We start from the raw sequence: 21,826 nt of genomic DNA, 5'->3' as shown, positions 1-21,826 counted from the left end.
GAGGTAGGCTGCTAATAGTGCACATTAAACTTTGTTAGTCATACGTATTTGTTTTTATTGAACTAAGACTACAATTTACAGATGGTGTTATTTAGTTTTTAAAATTCAATTAATCCCTGCGAAAACCAAACCTAAATACATAATAGTCAAAAATACTTGAGCTCGGTTATTACGATCACGGATATAGCGAGATCTCAGATGTAACGAGGAAACATTCGTTGACATTTTAGTTTATGTTTTTCTCCATACATTTATTCACTTTTACAACAAGCTCCTTATCGGATATACCGAGCTAAAATATCATCAAAAATTTTCTTAAAACTGTTAATGTGTCGATCGTTCAAAAACATTTCGACCCTAAGCAAGAAAATCCGACCGAACAGAATGCCGCCGGGTTCGGATTACGTTTATGACACTAGTTAAGTGTCTAAGTACCTACCTAATTGGTGTTTTCCAACAATATTGCCAACAATATTGAAAAAGTATCCACGCATATGGTTGAAATTCCATGTAAAAAATCCAAGGTTTGTGAAGTCAGTAGGTTTGTTGTTAGGTTTGTGAAGCCTACCAGCGTTCATTACAATAAACAACTTCTTTTGTTGTTTATGAATGCCATGCTTGTTTCGGGGAAAAATTCTAATTATGTAGTTTTGTTTGAATTGTGACTTTGTGTTATGTGACCGCTCGTTTAAAAATACCAATTTGATATAACAAGTAACTCTTATAACGAGCACATTCAGTGGGTCCCATCATCCTCGTAATAATCATGTTCGACTGTATTTCTAATTCAATGATAAGTATGAATGAAAAGAAACTATTATGGTTTGGTTTAGGCAGGGCTTAATTGATTTTTAACCAATACCATCTGTAAATTGTAGTATTAATTCAATAAAAACAAATACATATGATATGACTAACAAAGTTTAATGTCTACTAATTATGTTGGATCTTAAAAGCCTACCTCCACCCTTCGCCACTGGTCTACAATCATATTGAAGAATCAAAGTGAACTTTGCAAATTATATGAGCAGAATCAACGACTCCCGCTGACTGTCTGGCCAGATTGAGAAATGTTATTTCGAGTCTAATAAAATTTTGTGTTTAAGGGTAAGCTCTACAGAATTGCCCTTGAGAATTGAAAATATGATTTTTTTATATGTGGTCCAGAATTGTTGGTCTACTAGCAATATACAAAAGTCGCCGACAGAATGGGGTGACCAAAAAATAATATCTTCTAATATAGGTAGGTACGTAAATGTTACTAAATTCAATTTGTTAATCAACTGTTTGGGAGAAAGTATTGAAACCAATATGATGGTGACATTTTCAATTATGTGGTTACCACAATATAAACTTAATAATATATTAATAACTTTTTAACCTGAAATATACGAAGGATGTTGAAATGCATATCTACCTACATTTTTATTTCATGTGCTATCCAAAAAACATTAATAATGAATAGTATTTATTTTTAATGTTTAGGACCAACATATTAAAAATAATAGGTACTTATTGCGCAATTTTACTTTTATACAACTAGTGAAACAATAGGTAGGTAGTACCTACCATTATTTATGTAAAGCCAATGGACGAAATAATTTATATCATGAGTGCCTAAAAATAATTATTAACATACAGTCACCACACACATTTATTTTTTATTCGCCAGTGGGACTGGCAGGCAAAAAATAACGTCAGGGCTGTCGAAGACATAATTATTTTGTACTTTTTAAGTTTTATTTATAATATTTATATTATTTAAGTTTTGTCCATCTAATATCCACTGCGGTTCACGTAGTGGCATGTACCTGTTTTTCTGGGGTCAACTAATTCAAAAAGTAAACACCCATAATAGAATTTTTCCAGTTTTGGTTGCATTATATTCCAACTCATTTCCGATTTTATTAATGGAAATTTCTCGGTGTACATAGTAAACAAACCTACGAATAAAAAAAGACGGGAAGGAACACATTGATTCATCGCAGTAAAAACTGGCAACCAAATTCGCCATTTTGGAAAGCGACGATTTTGCGTAAACAAATATCACGTGGTCTGCACGTGTGCGGTAAACTTCGTATGTGTTTGTAATTTTGTGTATTTTATGTTTGTGTATCATGCATTGTCGGCCATATTTTCCGGCCTTTCTGATTGCCGTGATTTTTTATTCGTAGAAACAAACAGCATTTTTTATTAGTTATATAAAGTCAACTTTGAGCTTTGAGCCGTGCTCACTCATGAATGTAATTCTTCATTTAAGTAAGTCTATATAAATTTTGATGTTATCTTGCAGAGAAAACAGTTATCTGACCTTTTCACTATATTATATACATGCAAATATAATGTTTTCAAATAATTGATATGGATTATATAATATATTCCATCGTATTATTTTCTCGAAATCATAAAGATACTATAATAGTATTTGAGTATCAATCTATGTTCAATTTGAATTGGGTTATAATAATAATATACCCGTAGATATATCAATAGTATGTTTGCCACGATATCCACCCAAGTTATCAGTATGTACTTGCACAGGTTTGATTAAAAACTATGATGAAATTAACATTTTACAAATATTATATTATTTTGACAGCCCTGTTTTCTGATCAGCGGACATGTGCAGCTGTTTATCAAATAATAATGTAAGATTGTCCACAATAATAATAATGTAGAAGGTCAACAATAGTAATAATAATATATTTTTTAAATAAAATCTCTGATGATTAGTGATGCCGAGGTCCATTTCATACTAAATTATATTTGAATACCGAGCTCTTCAGCCGCCCCTTAAATATTAAGTATTTATTGTGATTTTGTAATACAGAAACATACATGTTTGTTTTTTAAAATACATCAGAAATTCCGTTCACGTTCTTGTATTGAATATTGTATTATTGGAGACGAAACTAGCTTCTTTAAGGATTAATTAGCTACGTACTAATATATTAACTAACTATCTAATAATGCAACGTTAACGGGTAAATACTGATTAAATATGATGTCATTACCAAAATGGATAAAAACGATACTTGCTTTCCATGAAATCGACCAAAAGTTCCGTGTTGACATTGTTTACTTTTTAATTCTGCCGTAGAAATTCTATCTTACTCTAATGCATGGAGCGGAGGTATAAGTGTGCCGAATGCTTTCTCATTCGCACTTATGGTTCGTTTTTGTCCAGGCCTCGATACCATTCGAAGCTCTATACCAGTGGTTCTAATGTGCGGCCACCAAAGGATTTTGCTGCCGCTTCCGGCGCTTTGCAGAATAATATTTCAAAAATTTATTTTTAAAATTATGAAATTGGTTGAATACACATGACTTGTCTTAAATTTCTTTACAAGCTCAAATGATCCATGTGTTTTTGTGGTCATGTGAGTGGTCTGGAAACAAAAACGGCACTATTCTGGTGGCAGCTGGTGAACAATTCCATTTTTGTTTTTATCAATTTTAAAAAACTGCCGTTTTTGTTTCCAGACACCTCATGTGTGAAATAGTCCGTTTCTTAGAATAAATCCTGTTCAAAGGATTGGCAACAATTGCTTTATTAATTAATATTGTCGATTTTTCCTACTACTGTATACTGCGAAAGATCATTCAATGTAATGCATTTCATAAAAAACAAATATCGAAGCCAGTTGACAGATGTAGAGACAACTTAGAAGCAGACATGCGGCTCGCATTGGAAAAAAGAAGTATTGAGGAATTTGCATTTCGATGGTGCAGATCACAAACCTTCTTAGTCAAAAAATGGGATTTTACAGGGGAAGGTTTAAACTGATTTATTTTATAATGAAAGACTTTTATTTAAAAAAAAATATCCAAAATCTAATGTTTTTGTATTTTTTAATGATTGTATAACTTTATTTATAACTAATATAAACCGTATTACATTTATCATGACATAGAAGTATTGTGCATTAAGATTTGTTGAAATATTTGACAAAGGAGGTTTTTCTTTACATTACATTTTATGAGAAAAGTGAATTAGTTTTATTTAAAAAATAATGAAACAGTTTGTGTGACATAGGAGTTAAATATTGAATGGCTGCATAATTAATTAATAAATAAAAAATAATGTACATTTAATTAATGTACCTACATGTTTATAAATAACCAATGGAATCAAACCCAACATAGTTATGTATGAAGCTTTATTAAAATTCTAACATATTTAAATTATAAATGTGGTAAAGAGTCATAAACATGGTGACAGTCTCTTGGAATAACACATTTTAGTTCCTGAAGGTGCTTGAACTTGTTGGCCGATATTTTTTCTTGATCCGTGCAATCTTGGATAAACAATTGGAACTGTTTTGATCTTCGGTCGTCTCGGTAGCTCTTTCAGATCATGACTAAAATTAATTGTGTACTGGATTTTCCCATTTGGAAGGTAAGCCAAGTGACACACAACGTTAACAATTGGATCCCCTTTTTTGTTTCTGGGTCTTATCAACGTGTACTGAAGTCACTAGTACATTATAGTTAAGTAAAACATCATGAGTTACATAGTGCGCTCTATAAGGAAATGACATGTTTATGGCTTTTCATGTAGCCACTGCATAATCAGATGGCAAATGAATTTTCCTGTTCAATTTTCTTTCGATTGCAGCATGTACTACAGAATCTCTTTCCATTTACGTGTGCCCAACCTCCAAGTATTTTTGAGTAGGTACCTACCTAATCTCGAATTGATAGTTTACTGCCAATTCGAGGAGTGCATTAACTTTGCAAGAATATTGTTCTTATTTTGATACACGCACCCATCGCTCAATATTTAAATGAACTGGTTTCTAATTTAATATGAGGTTCGTTAGGTGATTAATCAAGAGATGTAAATGTCGGAGCTTCTATGTCTTCTTATAAGTGAACTTCATAAAATGTACACTGTGACAATGCCTTATGTATTTGATGTTTCATTACATCTATCTTTGTAAACTCGATAAAGGCCCATTTTCTAACGAAACATTGGTTCAAGAAAGAGTCTTAATGGATCCCTACGGCAGTAATGTGACTCCATTCTTGGTAGTGAATCGATAAATTCTGTAGCATATCTATTCCTAGTATCAACATTTCGCTCATTGTCCTTGCATTGCTGGTTTTGGTATCCTGTGAATGGCATTCTTAGCCCAATTTCCAGCACTCTAAACTCGTATGGCGAAAGTATTGCAGAACATTTATCGGCAAACTTCTTTTCTTTCCTCGCTTATCTTTAAGTTGTAGTGATAGGTATACTCCCTTCCACCTCCAGAGTTCTTACATAGCTTCTGATTGGGGTCTATACAATCTATTAGTAAAGAAACGTATGATTTTCTCTGTGGCCATGACATATCCAACCAAAAGTGGTCGGAATTCCGCGGGTTTCTTGATATATCTGTGAGTAAAAACAATTTTCAGATGAAACACATGCTTGCGAGATGCAACGTGGACCAAGCTTTCGTTTGTTTTTATTTTTACGTTATGTTTTTTTTTTACTGATATTGTCTTTAACTCGGTCCGGATATTCCTCTTCTTTCACTCTATTATTTGCAGATATATTTCGTTTCCATGCACTTTGCTTTTGTTTCTCTTTACATCATTGATATGCCTTCCTATTATCTCAGTCGATAGAATATTTTCATTATCTTGAACAGAATCTAAAAGTATAGGTTTATACATACCAAAAATTCTTGATTTTTATTTGCTTCCAATGCTAATCGCATGATCTTACTTCAGGAACTCATTATTTGGGTTTATATTATCAAAAACGTAGACCTAAAACCCATGTTTCTCTAATAAATCTTTTTGTATACAGTTTTGCCTGTAAAACTTCACTGATAGCTTCATACAATGAACTGATATAGAAGCAATGTGCAGCACACTTCACATCGCTGTGGTAACATGTATTCACAAAACTCCTAACTCACGTCGTGTAGGAGGTTTGTGCAGCATAATACGATGAACATGACATAGGAGTTTTAATTAAAAGATCAATAAACTGGGCTATATTTCTCTTTGACATAGGAGGTAAAGTTCGACAGATCCGTTAAATTTTTGTTGATTTTTTGATACCATAAAGTCAAAATCGAAAAATTTGTCATAGAAGGTTTGTGATCTGCACCATCGATTTGCATTATTTTTCAATAAATAGATTGTACTAAAATGTTCAATGTCTTTTATTGAATGGACTTGTCTATGAATAAATTGATCCAATTTTTTAGTAAATAAAATTTAGCTTTAATTTTTTCAATCACAACAAAAGTGGAATCTGATGTGGCCACCAGACGTTTCCATAGAACTATCAATGTCAATTGTGCGGCCACAGTTAAATTTCATGTGAGAACCACTGCTCTATGCGCACAATATTTCCTTTAAAACTACTGCTTCATTCCAAAATTGGCCTCCTGCTGGACTCTTCATAAAATTCGTAGCTCCTGCTGTGTCTGCACTGGCAGCCTCATCTGTTACTTTGATGTTGTCCAGTTTATTACGGCCTTTAATTTAAATTTACAATTACATTAAAAAACCGTAATAAATCAGTCATAATGTCAAAAATATCCAAAGAAATTAATTCTATACAAAGACTCACCATTTATAAGATTTCCGCCATTTTGTTTTATGTATATGGAGCACTGCAAGGCTTGCATTTTGTTATTCGTCACGCTCGTGCTTGACGCGAGTATAGAAACACTTCACAAATGGTAATAAAATCACACATAATGTTTTTTCCCTGAGTATGGTCGTAAATATAGCACAATAATTTTAGACTAAACAAACTTTTAGGCAGACACTTAAACAGCTATTAAATATTATTACTGAGTTACATATTTATTTTTACTTTACACATTTAAAATTGTTTTGAAGAGTGGTAGATTTTATAACACGGACTGAGACATAAAGCCACATTGCAAATACAACACATATATCTAGATAGAGATGTTTTTTTTTTTTATTAATTTTTGAATTTCCGCACACATGACAGCGTCTTCTGGGCTTTTTATTATTTGCCGTGGGCGGAATGTGTTCCGGCAAATGATCTGTTTAAGTTCTAGGCAACAACCTCAATGGATTTTCACTAGTCGATGGTCTGGGTTGTGGAGTTTTCGTGATTTTCACAGCGTACTTAGCAACTAATTGTTTTATCACGACTAACTGAAATTCTCCTAAAGTTTTTTTACTACCAGTAACAGATTTATACATATAGAAAGCATTTAATAAATAAGAGGTCAATCATGTGAAATGCTACTTTTTTGTACCATTTCACAGATTTCCTCATGCACGACAAGCTGCTGAGCATCATGTCGGCCTTGTCGACAGTCCCCATATTTTTATTATACTCTAAGATGCACTTTGGCTTCATAATGGGTTCTCCGGTTCTAAAATTAGTTTTACCGTTTGGACCGAAGGAGTCATCGTGCATGGTTGTAAGCATGTGGACATCTCTTCTGTCACACCATTTGAGAGCCAACAATGGGCTGTTTGACTTTACCTCTGTCTCCCCCTTTTTCAGCTTTTTGAAGCATGGCATTTCTTTGCGATTCTTACGTACAGTCCCACAAGCATTGGTTTTATTTTCATGGAGGTGTTTGAATAACTGTGGACCGGTGTACCAGTTATCGCACCACAACGAATGCCTTTTGCCCAGATACTCGGTCAGCAGCGTTGTCACAACAGCTCCGGAAATTCCAAAGTTTTGGCTATCCACTATGTCTGTCCCGTCACCACAATAAATAATAAAATCTAAAATATAACCCGTCATAACGTCACACAGCACGAACATTTTGATACCGAAACGATGACGCTTCGATGGAATGAATTGTTTAAAAATAAGTCTCCCTTTAAAAACAATAATGCTCTCATCGATACAGAGATTTTGATGCGGAATCATCGTGTCTTTGAAAATTTTGCGTGTATGCTCTAAAAGTAACCTAATTTTATTTAGTCTATCTGAGGTAACACTTGTTGGATCGGAAAAATGGAGCATTTGGAGCAATAACTCATATCGGTCTCTAGGCATCGTCTGACCGAAAATGGGTGCACTTAAAAAACAATCCGTACTCCAGTGTTCTTCTAGTGACAAATGTTTGTTTCGTGTCATGAGCATTGACACCGCAAAAAATGCATATAATTCTGATACAGTTGTATCGATCCAATTATGAGAACGTGATTTTGGTCCAAGTTCTTGAGTGTTATACTGGTAGTGGAAAAAAATTTTTGTTTGTTGGACTACCTTCAACATTATATCACGGTCATATCGAGGTCAGATGGTTCCAATTCTTCTTCAGACATTTCGTAATCGGAGTCCAATTCCTCACTTAAACCAGCCATATTGAAGTTTGAAAAAAGTTCTCAACCAAACACTCACACGATAACAAAGGTAAAATAGTCCAAAAAAATACAGTCAAAACACTTTATAACAGTTTAATACACATGAATGGTATAGTTAAAAACACATAAACAATAACACAGACAAAATATTATAATAAAATTCACACAATACAATAGATCGCGTAAAATACGTAATATTTTGTACGGAAAAACGACAAGAGCGATTCCTTGCACAGTCCTCTCACAACAGTGATATTACGCATACTGCGCAAACCAGTGGCGAAGGGTGGAGGTAGGCTGTTAAGATCCGCCATAAACAGTGCATATTAAACTTTTTCAGACATACATATTTGTTTTCATTGAAATAAGACTACAATTTACAGATAGTGTTGGTTAGTTTTCAAAATTCAATTAAATCCTGAGAAACCAAGCCATAATAGATAATAGTCAAAAAATACATGTCTATCTATAAAATATCTAAAATTATGCAATTAAATGATACATAACTTTGAATATTTTATAAATGGAATAATATTTTTTATTTATTATAGTTTGGTTAAGTCAGGGCTTAATGAATTAAAAATAATAACCAACAATATGTGTAATATGTATTTTTAATCCAACGAAAACGAATAACTATGAATGAATAAGTGTGCACGATTTTATCGTATTGCCCAAATTAGATCAAAACAATTATGGTTTCGTTTAGGCATGGTTTAATTGATTTTTAAAAACTAACTAACACCATCTGTAAATTGTAGTCTTAGTTCAATAAAAACAAATACATATGATTAAAAAAGTTTCGTGTGCACTATTTATAGTGAATTTTAACAGCCTACCTCCACCCTTCGCCACTGGCGCAAACGCAGTAAAGTGGCGCAATGTTTCAAACCAAAATTAAATGAGCGTAGATTGACGGCCTGTCGAAGGCATGTCAAACATCTTAGTTTTAGTATTGTAACAAAATTTATTTGACAATATTACATATATGTCACTATTGGTAATGAAATAAGGCAAATTATGGTAGAGATTTCAAAATCATGCGTCATGTATATTCTACATAATCGACCGGCCCATTTTTGCGTACAACATTGGCGACAGAAGCGCTGTAGCCCCGTAGTTTTGCGAAATTTCGCGTACTACACTCGTGACAGAAGCGGGCGCCGGGTTAATTATTTTAATCGTAGAATGAGACATTTTATGTGCGCGTGCGATGTCTGTCATCTTGTCACCTTTTTCATACTGTTTTATAATTTTAAGTTTGGTCTCCATAGTAATGGTATATTTTCTTTTATCATTAATTCATGAATCACATCAGCAGAAAAATAAAGTTCCGCAAAATAAAATAAAAATTTAATTCGCGTATGTATGAATTCACGTAAGTCGAGGACTTACTGTACTACTAACATTGTGTGTATGTGGATACTACGTAACCTCCTATATATTTATTAAGATTCTTATTTTATTTGTAGCACCCCAAAACGTTCAAGGGTCGTGGCAAGCACCCCTGTAATAGACAATCGAGGATATACCGAGAACCGAACACTGCCGAGAAGAAACAATTTACGTGATCAGGAAAATGACAATAATTACAATAGACGAAGCCAAACATTGCAGACAACACAAAGAAGAAGTGAATCGGCGCGAAGTTTTAATGACAACAATTTTTACGATGCCAATCGACAACCTAGTGGTGAGTTAACAGTTAGTAGTAAATCCCTTTTGATATGCTTTGTATTTAATTTCTTTTTGGAAACGGGCAGCCGAAAATTGAAAGCAAAATCAGTGGGGAAGTAGAAATATGTTGCAGTGTACTACAGCATTCGTGAAAGGTGGAGGTAGGCTCTTAAGATCCAACATAAATGGCATACATTAAATTTTGTCAGTCATACTTATTTCTTTCTCTATTTGTCTCTCTTTCGGTTTTTTACTGACGCTTTAACTATTCATAATTTGTTTATAGTATTTTTTGTGACTTTTGACTTGATGGGTAGGTAATGGAGTTTTTACCTACTTTATTGTATTGATTTATTATATAAGCTTGAGTTAAGAGTGCTCGTTGTCAGTGTGTGTTTACCTTTGGTGAGTGTACACGGCGCCTGAAGATGCCGAAAGGCGAAACCCGGGTCGCAAAAAACTACTTAAATTGAATAGTACAGAGCTTGAATCCATTAGAATTTATTTCTTTTCATTGAACTAAGAATACAATGTGTGAATAGTGTTTGTTAGTTTTTAAAATTCAATTAAATTTTCATACGTGCCACCTCTGGCATGCTTGTCATGGTTACTAGTAAATTGTACGTAAAACATTTCAACATTTCACCGTGGCACAGTTCGCCGTGAGCTTTCTTATAGGAAAGAGATGACCATAATATACGAGGGTGGGTCAATAATTCCTTAGAAAAAAGCATTAAAACAGTTTTTATTTTTGTATTTTTTTTTTTATTTCTCAACATAATCTCTTTGGAGCTCAATACACTTGGTTAGACGTTTCTCATTTTTTTTAAACCGTCAGAAAAATAAGTTTTCGGAAGGTCCTCAAAATAAGCATTTGTCCGATCGATGACTTCTTCATTTGAAAAAAAACGTTGTCCACTTAGCCATTTTTTTAAGTTTGGGAAAAGGAAAAAGTCACTGGGGGCTAAATCTGGCGAATACGGTGGGTGGTCGACCAATTCGAACTTCAATTTTTCAATTTTAGCCATTGATCGTAAACATGTGTGAACACCGGCATTGTCCTGATGAAAGAGGATTTTTTTCCTGTTTAAATGAGGCCGTTTTTCTTCAATTTTGTTTTTTAGCTAGTCCAATAAAGATGCATAATAATCCTCTGTTATTGTTTTTCCTTTTTCCAAATAGTCAACGAAAATAATTCCACGTGCATCCCAAAATACAGTAGCCATAACCTTACCAGCTGATTTTACGGTTTTTGCCTTCTTTGGACATGGTTCGCCTTTCGCAATCCACTGCTTTGACTGTTCTTTCGTCTCGGGAGTATAGTGGTGTATCCATGTTTCATCTACAGTCACAAAGCGACTAAAAAATTCATCCGGATTGCGTTGCATGAGCGACAACAGGGCTTTAGAGGCCACCACCCTATTGCGTTTATTGTCGACTGTGAGCAAACGCGGCACCCATTTTGCAGAAATATTTTTCATGCCCAATTTGTCATGTAAAATAGAAATGAGGCTACCTTTTGAGATCCCTGTAACCTCAATTATCTCACTCAACTTTAATCTTCGGTCACTTAACACCATATCGTGGATTTTATTGATCATTTCTGGTGTAGTCACCTCTACAGGACGTCCTGAGCGTGGTTCATCCTTTGTTGATGTACGACCACGTTTAAATTCATTTAACCAGTTATAAATAGTTGCAAGTGAAGGAGCAGATATGCCGTGAACTAAATCCAACTCATTTTTTATTTCCTTTGCTGTTAACCCTTTTATATTAAAATGTTTAATAACAGCTCTAAACTCAATTTTCTCCATTTTTTTTAAACAAGCAAATTTTTTTTTTAAATGTACGAGAAACACACAACAACCCGACCAATCTGATTGAAACTTCGCAGCATACTGAATCGGTAGTGCCGCTGCATGAAAACAAACCGCTTACAGTACTAGTCGCGCCACCTGTCGGCTTTTCTAAGGACTTATTGACCCACCCTCGTACTATACGGTCTCCAATTTTACTAGATTTAATAATATGAACATTAATTCATTTTTCATGGCCGATTTTTCAAAATTCAAGAACTCAAGAATGAAAACCTAAGCTAACAAATAAACCAGTATATCGGCTATTTTCAAAATTATTTAGCCACTGGCTACCTGTAAAGTGTAAACCGACAAGAACCGTGTTTTATTTAGGCATGAATTTTATGTCAGTACTATACGACCCAAAAAGGTTGGACGGTCTTTAATATACGGCCATATATTTCTGATAAAACATTTCACGGTGAAGTGTGATACGGCGAACTGTATACGTACAAGGTTCCGGACACGGCGTGCCTTAGGTTCACCAACCCTGATCTATGGTTTTCCGCATAATATGCTCTCCATGTTTAAACTGTTTTTCATATTCAATGAATACATTCGAACTCGTTTATTACGATCACGGACATAGCGAGATGTAATGAGGAAACATTCGTTGACATTTTAGTTTATGATTTTCTCCATACATTTATTCACTTTTATAACGAGCTACTTATCGGATATACCATCAAATATTTTCTTAAAACTGTTGATGTGTCGATCGTTTCAAAATATTTTCGACCCTAAGCAATGAAATCCGACTGTAGACTGATGCCGCCAGGATTGGATTACGTTTATGACACTACTTAAGTGTCGTAATTGGTGTTTTCACCAACAAAATTGAAAAAGTATTCACGCATATGGTTGAAATTTCATGTAAAAAAATCCAAGCTGAAGTCAGTAGGTACCTACCAGCATCCATTACAAAAAACAACTTTTTTTGTAGTTTATGAATGCCATGCTTGTTTTTCTAAATTCTAAATTCTAATTGTGTATTTTTGTTTGAATTGCGATATATATCCACAAATATAAGTTGTCCGCTGAGTGAAGGCGCCACTTGCTAATATTTGACATATTATTAAATACTTTTTATACAATGATGAGCTTAGTTCTAAATTTGTAAAACACCAGACAATTTATGATGATATCTATAGCCTCAGTATCTTTTCCAACGGTTCATGTATAAATGCTTCTGCATATAAGAATGGTTTCAGTCCTTGCACATTTAAATGATTTATTTCAGCACAAAGCGGAATGCACTATTCAAAAACCCCAGAAAAACCAACAACAACGGAAAAACTTCCTCAACGATTAATAGATAACATGACAAAACTCATTGATCAATTCCCGGACGGCCTATGGTGCTGCCGGCTTTTAGAAGAATATGATAGAATTTTTGGAAAATCTTTGAATCCGACAATGCTCGACTATACCAGCGTTTTAACGCTCTGCAAAGACATGCCGCGAGTCTTCCAGATCGTCCGCCCCCAAAGTTTGGGCGACTGGAAGCTGTATCCGATGCATATTAAACTGCCGAAGGTCCAACCAACTGAATGTGACGACAAGGAAAATGTGAAACCTGATCCGCATGATTCTCCAGCGAGCGATGACGAGGCGTTACCTGGAATCGAGATTGTGAGTTTTAGAATTTGATTTTCTGATGTTTGAAATTCTTGATCATTGCCCTTCATAGGCTACATCCAGCCATCTCGATATGCCACATATAGGGAATCCAATTTTCGATACCTATGAAACCCGGGATTAGTCAACATTATCCCGAAACCTTCGGGATTGATTTTTTTATCAATCACAATCAATTAGTATGTGTACAAAATTATGTAAGTGAAGTATATGTACCTGCACATGTCTCAGGGGGAATCACCGGATGCTGACGGATAATATGTAAATAACCATTTTTTGTTGTCATACGCAATCGTAACATCAGTAAAATATTAAATTAAATTCCTTCATTCAACCAGCTAGACCATGGTTTCCCAAACTATGGGTCCCGACCCACCAGTGGGTCGCGAGCGAATATTGAGTGGGCCCTCGCCACTGTATACATAAATTTTAAAAAAAGTGATAAATTTGATATTTCATTCAGTTATTTATAATTCCTAAAAATTGAAATAAACTTAAGGGGGGACATGCTCGTCGAAGGTCAAAATTGAGTTTTTATTGTATTTTCAAACCACGATCCTGGACACTCCTTAAACGTTGTAGATAATCTATTTATATAATTTTGAAGCCTTATTATCCTTTATAGTTATTTTAAACATTTGATGACTGCATAAAGTATTTTTGTTACATAAAATAGTATTCTTTTAAACCTCTCGCTCTAATGTTTTGGAATATAGTCATATTTCGGTACATAACTGTGCAGTGGTGTTACGATTTTTTACATTTATTAATTTTTAGACGCATTTATAAAACCATTAGTATAATTTATTACGAGATAATTTTTGTAAAATATTCACGATAAAAAATTATATTGATAATCTATGTGATCCCAAATTTGACAAGAATTAGGCATTTTATTATTCAAAAAATCGGCAAGATTAACACATTTGAAGATGATTCTAAAGATACTTATTATAAGCTATGTCTTTGACCATTCAAGTGTGATAAACACCTTATGAATAATGATTGCTTTATAATAATTATTGACCTAAGAATAAGGTAGTGTTTTTTTGAAATACGCCATTTCTTTTGGCATTCCCCAGTGTTTATGCTACAACATACGGCCGTAGCCATAAATTGACAAACTATAATTGAAGTAGGGAGTAAAATGATATTGACGCGCGTGTTTGAACATGTACCGTTTAAAAAAAAATAAAAAAAAATTCGGTTAGGTACATGATCAAATACGCGCGTTAACATAATTTTACTCCCTACTTTAATTATAGTTTGTCAATTTATGGCTACGGCCGTATGTTGTAGCTTAACCACTGGGGAATGCCAAAAGAAATGGCGTATTTCAAAAAAACACTACCTTATTCTTAGGTCAATAATTATTATAAAGCAATCATTATTCATAAAATGTTTATCACACTTGAATGGTCGAAGATATAGCTTATAATAAGTATCTTTAGAATCATCTTCAAATGTGTTAATCTTGCCGATTTTTTGAATAATAAAATGCCTAATTCTTGTCAAATTTGGGATCACAGAGATTATCAATATAATTATTTATCGTGAATATTTTACAAAAATTATCTCGTAATAAATTATACCAATGGTTTTATAAATGCGTCTAAAAATTAATAAATGTAAAAAATCTTAACACCACTTTACAGTTATGTACCGAAATATGACTATATTCCAAAACATTAGAGCGAGAGGTTTAAAAGAATACTATTTTATGTAACAAAAATACTTTATGCAGTCATAAAATGTTTAAAATAACTATAAAGGATAATAAGGCTTCAATATTATATAAATAGATTATCTACAACGTTTAAGGAGTGTCCAGGATCATGGTTTGAAAATACAATAAAAACTCAATTTTGACCTTCGACGAGCATGTCCCCCCTTAAGTTACGGAAAATATTGTGATAAAATAATGAATGTTCGATGAAGCTATGAAAGTCCTCCTCCTCTTTACTACCTTATATCTATGTGAGGTCGGATTTTCGGCTATGGTTAACATTAAAACTAAATACCGAAATAAATTGGATATATCAAACTCACTGCGATTAAAAGTAACTAAAGTTGAAGTTGATGCTAAAACTGTAATGAAGAAAAATAAGAAACAAATACATCCTTCCCATTGAAATAACTTTGTAAAAAAACCTTGCAGGTGTAGGTATTTAAGTAATATTTTATTTTTATTTAAGTTGTTTCTTATTTCAACAGTCTTTCATTCATATTGGTAACACTTAAATATTTTTTTTATTTCAATTAGAACAAATAAGACAGCATTAAGTAGTTCCACGACTCGCCACTAGGGAATCAGGTCTAGGATGATTTGGCACCGGACAACTGGACGCCACGGAATTCGAAAATAAATAGACGTTACGTACTTATAGGTACTTTAAAAAAAATATTTAATATTATTATTTATATTTAAATGATTATATTATGATTTAATAGTTTGTGAGAATGTAAATATGCAGACGTAAATAATGTTTTAATCGTGCATATGTTCAAGTTCCAACAAAAAAAGAGTTTTTTATTTTATATAAAGCCTTAGGCATGGTAATTCTGAATCCGCAATAAAGAATACACTATGTTGAATTAAAACTACTAAGTAGTAGATAGAAACTAATTCCTCGTCTACGTTCTGTATACGTGTCTACGACAGTGCGGCGTCCAATTGTCCGGAGTCCAATTGTCCCACTCCCAGGGAATCTGAGCATTACCAATATGTATGCCCTCTTTTCTCTAAGACAGCTAAGAGGTGGGTCCCAAGATTGGAAATTTTTGTTGGATGGGTCGGAGCCCAGTCAACTTTGGGATGAGCTGAGCTAGACGATACTGACATTCTGGCTGGCACGCGAATTGCGTCTAACCGCCAGTGCCACAGACATACAGGCAGGCACTTGTTTCTACGCAGAATTTTATGAATGTTATCTTTTCTTAATAAACAAAAAAAACTGCTTTACTTTCACATTAGTATCTATATTACTATATTATTTTACTCCATTAAACCCATGTATTTCCAAAATTGAATGTACACAAACATTAAATGTCTTAATAGTATAAATTATATAGACATTTTGACCAATTTTATTAATGCTATTTGTATAGATAAAAAAAAAATAATATTAACTCGGTATCGAAAAAACGCCAATCCCGGTATCAAAATTGTGGCTCAGGATTGAATTCCCTTACCACATGCATAATGGTTGCGTCACCATAAAGTGAATATCTTATTTCTTATTTCATGTTTACTCGTCAATCAGAGCATATAGACACCAAGCGGCGTTTTCAAGAATACCTTTCTAACCAGTCTTTCTGAAATATGCCAGCATCCAGTAGGTCAATTGTGGATGGTATTTAGTGGTCTTCAATGTTACTAGAATTTGGTCAACTTGAAGAAAAGGCAGGCGAGGTTGAGAATCTCTTGAGGCATCCGTAGCACACAGTCGAGATAGGTCGAAGGTCACTTCTTTAACTGCGATGTGACGATGAGGCCGCTCGGTTCGTTTTGTTATCTTAACCTTTTTATCGCGACATAATTTCGCTCATGTACTTGTTCGGGCGCGCTGCGATTTTTACGATTCATAAATCATACCGAAACGTCATTAAAAATGTACCTAAAAATCCACTGAGTGGCTCTAGCTATAATAAAACATTCCTTTTAATTTTACAGCATGTGAAAATAAACAAAAAGATCGTAAATTAAGCAGCAGAGCTTTAAGAAATTCTGTCATACATAATAAAGCACGCTTGGAGTACATACCGCAGAGTGAAGTGGCCTCTATGATACTGGATAAGTGGTAGACACTTGCGCCGATGATTAATGTTCACACGTTTTTTAACACCAACACAGAACGCACACAATCGTTATTGTTATATTATTTCCTTACAACTTGGTCTCATATTTCAGTCACACCTAATTAATGTTTATGGCTTAACTATATTTCAAAAATTGATTTTGTCATGGTAGTCATAAAAACAGGGCACAGAGCATATTTCAAAAATTGATTTTGTCATGGTAGTCATAAAAACAGGGCACAGAGCATAAAGCGACATCACATGCTTCACACATAATGTTCGTCATTTTTCTTTTTTTATCTTTAGTAGTTGAAGCAATACACACACGACATCTTCGATATGGTTTTGTTTTATTTACTGTTGGAGGAATTTTACGGGGTAAATGTCTTAGGAGTTCTGTTTTTAAAATTCTTTTTGGGTTATTAACTACACGAGTAGTTTGTGATGTCGATGGTCTTGAGGCACTGCCATATGTTTCGATTAATTGCCGGATTACGTTTAATTGAAATTCAGCTAAACTAATTTTTTTACCGGTGATAACTTTGTAAAGTATGCTACTATTTAATAAAAATAAATCTATGATGTGGAATCCAACCTTTTTATACCACTTAAGACTCTTTCGCATACACGAGAGGCTGCTCAACATCATGTCAGCTTTGTCTACCGTGCCCATATTTTTATTATAATCCACAACGCATTGTGGTTTTATAATGGGTTGTCCTGTGGCCCTATTAATTTTATCTGTCGGTACCATGGAGTCATCGTGCATGGTACTGATCATATGCACTTCCCGCCTATCATGCCATTTTAACACGAGCAATGGGCCACGGTTAAGAGATTTTACTTGTCCTTTCTTCAGTTTATCAAATTTTGGCATTGACTTTCGTGTTTTACGTACCGTGCCGCAAGCATTTGTCTTTTTTTTATGTAGAAACTGAAATAATTCTGGGCTGCTGTACCAATTATCACAAAATAGTTTATGCCCTTTACCAAAATAATCCTTCATCAAAGTGGTGACAACAGCCCCAGATATTCCCAAAAGTTCACTATCACTTATTTCGGTTTCTACACCACAATAAATAATAAAGTCTAAAATATAACCGGTTTCCACATCACAAATCACAAATAATTTGATTCCAAACCTATGTCTTTTTGACGGTATAAATTGTTTGAATATTAATCTCCCTTTAAAAACAATGATACTTTCGTCGATGCAGAGATTTTCGTTTGGTAGCATTGTTTCTTTGAATATTTTTCTGCAGTGGTCAAGAAGTGAGCGCACTTTATAAAGACGATCTCCAGTAGGGATTTGGGTATCAGAGTAATGTAGCATTTGTGGAATCAACTCATACCGATCTCTTATCATAGTTTGGCCAAATATTTTAGAATTTAATAATGGATCAGCACTCCAATGTTCTTCAATTGTGAGATGGCGATTTCTTGTCATCAACATTGATACAGCATAAAAAACATACATCTCTTCTGGGCATGTATCATACCAGGCATGGATCCTTGCATTCGGAGTGTGGGCTTGTGTGTTGAGCATATGGTTGTGGTAATTATTTGTATGGTTAACTATGGTATTCATTATTGTTTTGTTAAGAAAATGACGAAAAAATTCCATTTCTGTGGAATTTTCATTGAGCTGTACACTAGGGTTAACGCCTGAGTTGAAACTATCAAAATCGTATGTGATCGGCACGAAGGGACCCGCAGTCCACGATTGGAGTAAACTGTCTGGTGCTGCACTGGTAGACGGTTCAGCCACTCCTTCATCACTGCCTATATTGGAAGGCTCGTCAACATCGTCGGGATGTTCTACTAGCGCAGCTTCTTCATTATCACTTTCCATCTCATAGTCCGAATCCAAACATTCAACATCAGGGATAGACATTTTTATTTAAACACTAAATATGCTATTATAACTTAACAGTTTTGAGGAAATTTAAAGTTTTAATTCACTACACAATAATATTAAATTTTAATCTTAGTTCTTTATTCGACTAAAATGAGAAGAATTTTAATCATCACTTTCCTTGAAATAAAAATGAGTGGCCGTGAATTTTGAAAATCTATTCTACATTTTTTAATTTAAATTTAAATATTTTACAGATTATTATTTACTTATTCTCAATTTTTCGTATGTATTTCCATACAGTACAAAAGATTTATTATAGGAATTTTAAATTATTTATGTGTTAATAATTTCGTTTTCACTTTACAACCACTGATTTAATTCATAAAATCACTTTTCATTTAAAGAATTAACGCACATAATTAATTATTAACAGAATGGCGCATCAATAATAATTTTATAGAAAACCGTAAAAAACTTTGAAATGTATCAATCACAACACGAAAGCAATCGACTGTTGAAAATTATCACCGCACTAGCCGATTTCATGTATGAGATCATTAACATCAATTCGCGCCGGCGCAAATTGCGCAAAGCAACTAGCGGTAAATTTTGAAACCAATCATTGGAAATCTGTTTTACTCCAATATCGACAGGGTATGTGTCTTTGCTTAATTTCGAATTATCTAAAAAGTCTTATTGAAAAAAAGTCACAGATGTCAGTAAAGGAATAACCCAGCTAGTTTTTCAGACAAATTTCGACTGTATTACTCGCCGAATTACGAAAATACGGAGGTAGAAACTTATGGGCACTTCTGGATGCCCTTAGCGGTGAACGGTTTAACTATCATGGGCATTTCTAGATGCCGTTAGCGGGAGGAGGGTTAAGAGCATACATAAGTTAAACGGCAAATAATTTTAAACAATAGGTGAGACGAAATCTTGCATTTGTCACCAATCGCCGAGCGGCATTCGAGGTGAGAGCACGTTGATTTTTTTTGGTGATGGCGTCGTAAGAATATATTCTTATATCGTGGAAAGATGACTAAAATATGTTATGCATGTACACACTCGAAAAGAAAGCATGTCAATGAATATATTATTATTATTACTAATATAACATTAAATAGAGACATGTTGAATTTTTATGACAAATTATGTTCCGGTCGGCACGTGTCATTGGCACAATCCACTCCTCGCATAGTTACGATCTTTTTAGACCATTCGTCAGCTGAGGTATAGCCTTAAGTGAATATAATATCTTCTCATACCTCTCATCCAAATACCATTTTCAATACCGACTCAAAGGATTCTTCTCGGGACTATCCTCTCAAAGATATCCATCTTTCTCTCATCCCATTTCATTCACCATTGAATAGAATCATCATAATTACGCACCACTTTCTGCAATGTTTATTATTGCATGGTGGTATCGCAAAAGAATTTGAAGAGCGTATTTAAAATTATATAAAATACATTATAATCGAGATGGAACGTTAGTTATACCTGCAGGACAGTTGTATATAGCTAGAATCAAAGTGTGGAGGTTCTGGGTATGAGGAATGTACCTGGAAAAGTGCGGTATATCGCGGTTGAAGCAACGAGAAGATAAAAGTAGGAGTAAATGTGTAAATCGGTGGGCACCTGCTAGATTTTCTTAAACTGACGTCCACTGTCTTCAAAATCAATAAAAAGCATTGTGGATATTTTTTTCAAAATAGACCTCTTTACAGTGTTGCGCACCTTTAAATGCCGGGAAGTATTAGAATGGTGGTATCCGGCGGGCTACAAATTTCCATGAAATAATAAAACCTTAGAAACATCATTATTTAGAAATATATTAAAAGTATATCATAAAGACGTGTACAGTACTCTTTCAGTAATCCGCCACCCCAAAAACCAGACAAGTGTCCAATTAGTGAAAACGGCGGATTATAGTACATACATACAAAATAATATGGTAAAAATTAAAACAGGTACATATTTTGTAAAAATAGTTTTTATTGAGAAATTTGTACTAGCAACTGTGTACTTAATGGTTTTCTTTATAATCAAAATCAAGTAAGTGAATTAATTAAATTATACATGTTAAATAAGCTAAGTTTATTCCTCATGTATTAAACGATTAACCCTTTCTAAGCGTTACGAATCCCGACTTAGTACAACAGTGCGCGTTGTGATTTCAAGCATCAATAAATCGTAATAAATGTCAGTCAAACATACACAAATAGAGTAGTAAAAAATCGGAATCAAGTTCAAAAATGATTATGACAGAACCTAATATTTTATGTGACTCTAAAAATAAACATTCGTCGCCTAAATCTGATAAGAAATCACGAACAAGACTTCTTCATTGAAAAAATGCCAGCTTACTCGAGCGGCGCCATGACACTTACGAAATGGTGCTGGACTAATGCGTCGATGACAGATTAACAAGTGTGAACAGTTCAGTATTCTTATAGTCTACCGGCTACCATTTCGACAAATATGTCATACACATAATGAATAATAATATGGTTTATGACTTTTATGAGCATTTTTGTTCAGTGTGTTGAAAAAATATCAGTCATAAATAACTCATTTTTATAGCATCCAGGACATCTCAAACTGTGTAACTTTTGTTTGAACTCGCATACACATTGCAGCACTGCAGGCCGAATATAAATAAATCATCCTTGAGAACTACTGG

General features: G+C 34.0%; 2 protein-coding genes across 2 annotated transcripts in view; both read left to right on the top strand.

Annotated features, from left to right (window-relative positions):
- Cks30A (Cyclin-dependent kinase subunit 30A) overlaps nucleotides 1-21,826 on the top strand; it is a 204,656-nt gene that overhangs the window by 14,060 nt on the left and 168,770 nt on the right. The window lies entirely within an intron of this gene.
- Nucleotides 1-21,826, top strand: part of LOC147074366 (uncharacterized) — a 55,512-nt gene that overhangs the window by 3,963 nt on the left and 29,723 nt on the right. Inside the window, exons 3-4 of the mRNA XM_085943439.1 lie at nucleotides 9,786-10,006; nucleotides 13,087-13,478. Coding sequence (XP_085799565.1) covers nucleotides 9,786-10,006; nucleotides 13,087-13,478 — 613 coding nt within the window. The remainder of the gene's footprint in view (nucleotides 1-9,785; nucleotides 10,007-13,086; nucleotides 13,479-21,826) is intronic.

Source organism: Rhyacophila brunnea, unplaced genomic scaffold (assembly GCF_057557595.1).
Source record: "Rhyacophila brunnea isolate RB1 unplaced genomic scaffold, BYU_Rbru_1.0 scaffold_16, whole genome shotgun sequence".
Classification (NCBI taxonomy): Eukaryota; Metazoa; Arthropoda; class Insecta; order Trichoptera; family Rhyacophilidae; genus Rhyacophila; species Rhyacophila brunnea.
The sequence above is the reverse complement of the archived record's forward strand: the minus strand, read 5'-3'. Positions and strand labels throughout refer to the sequence as shown.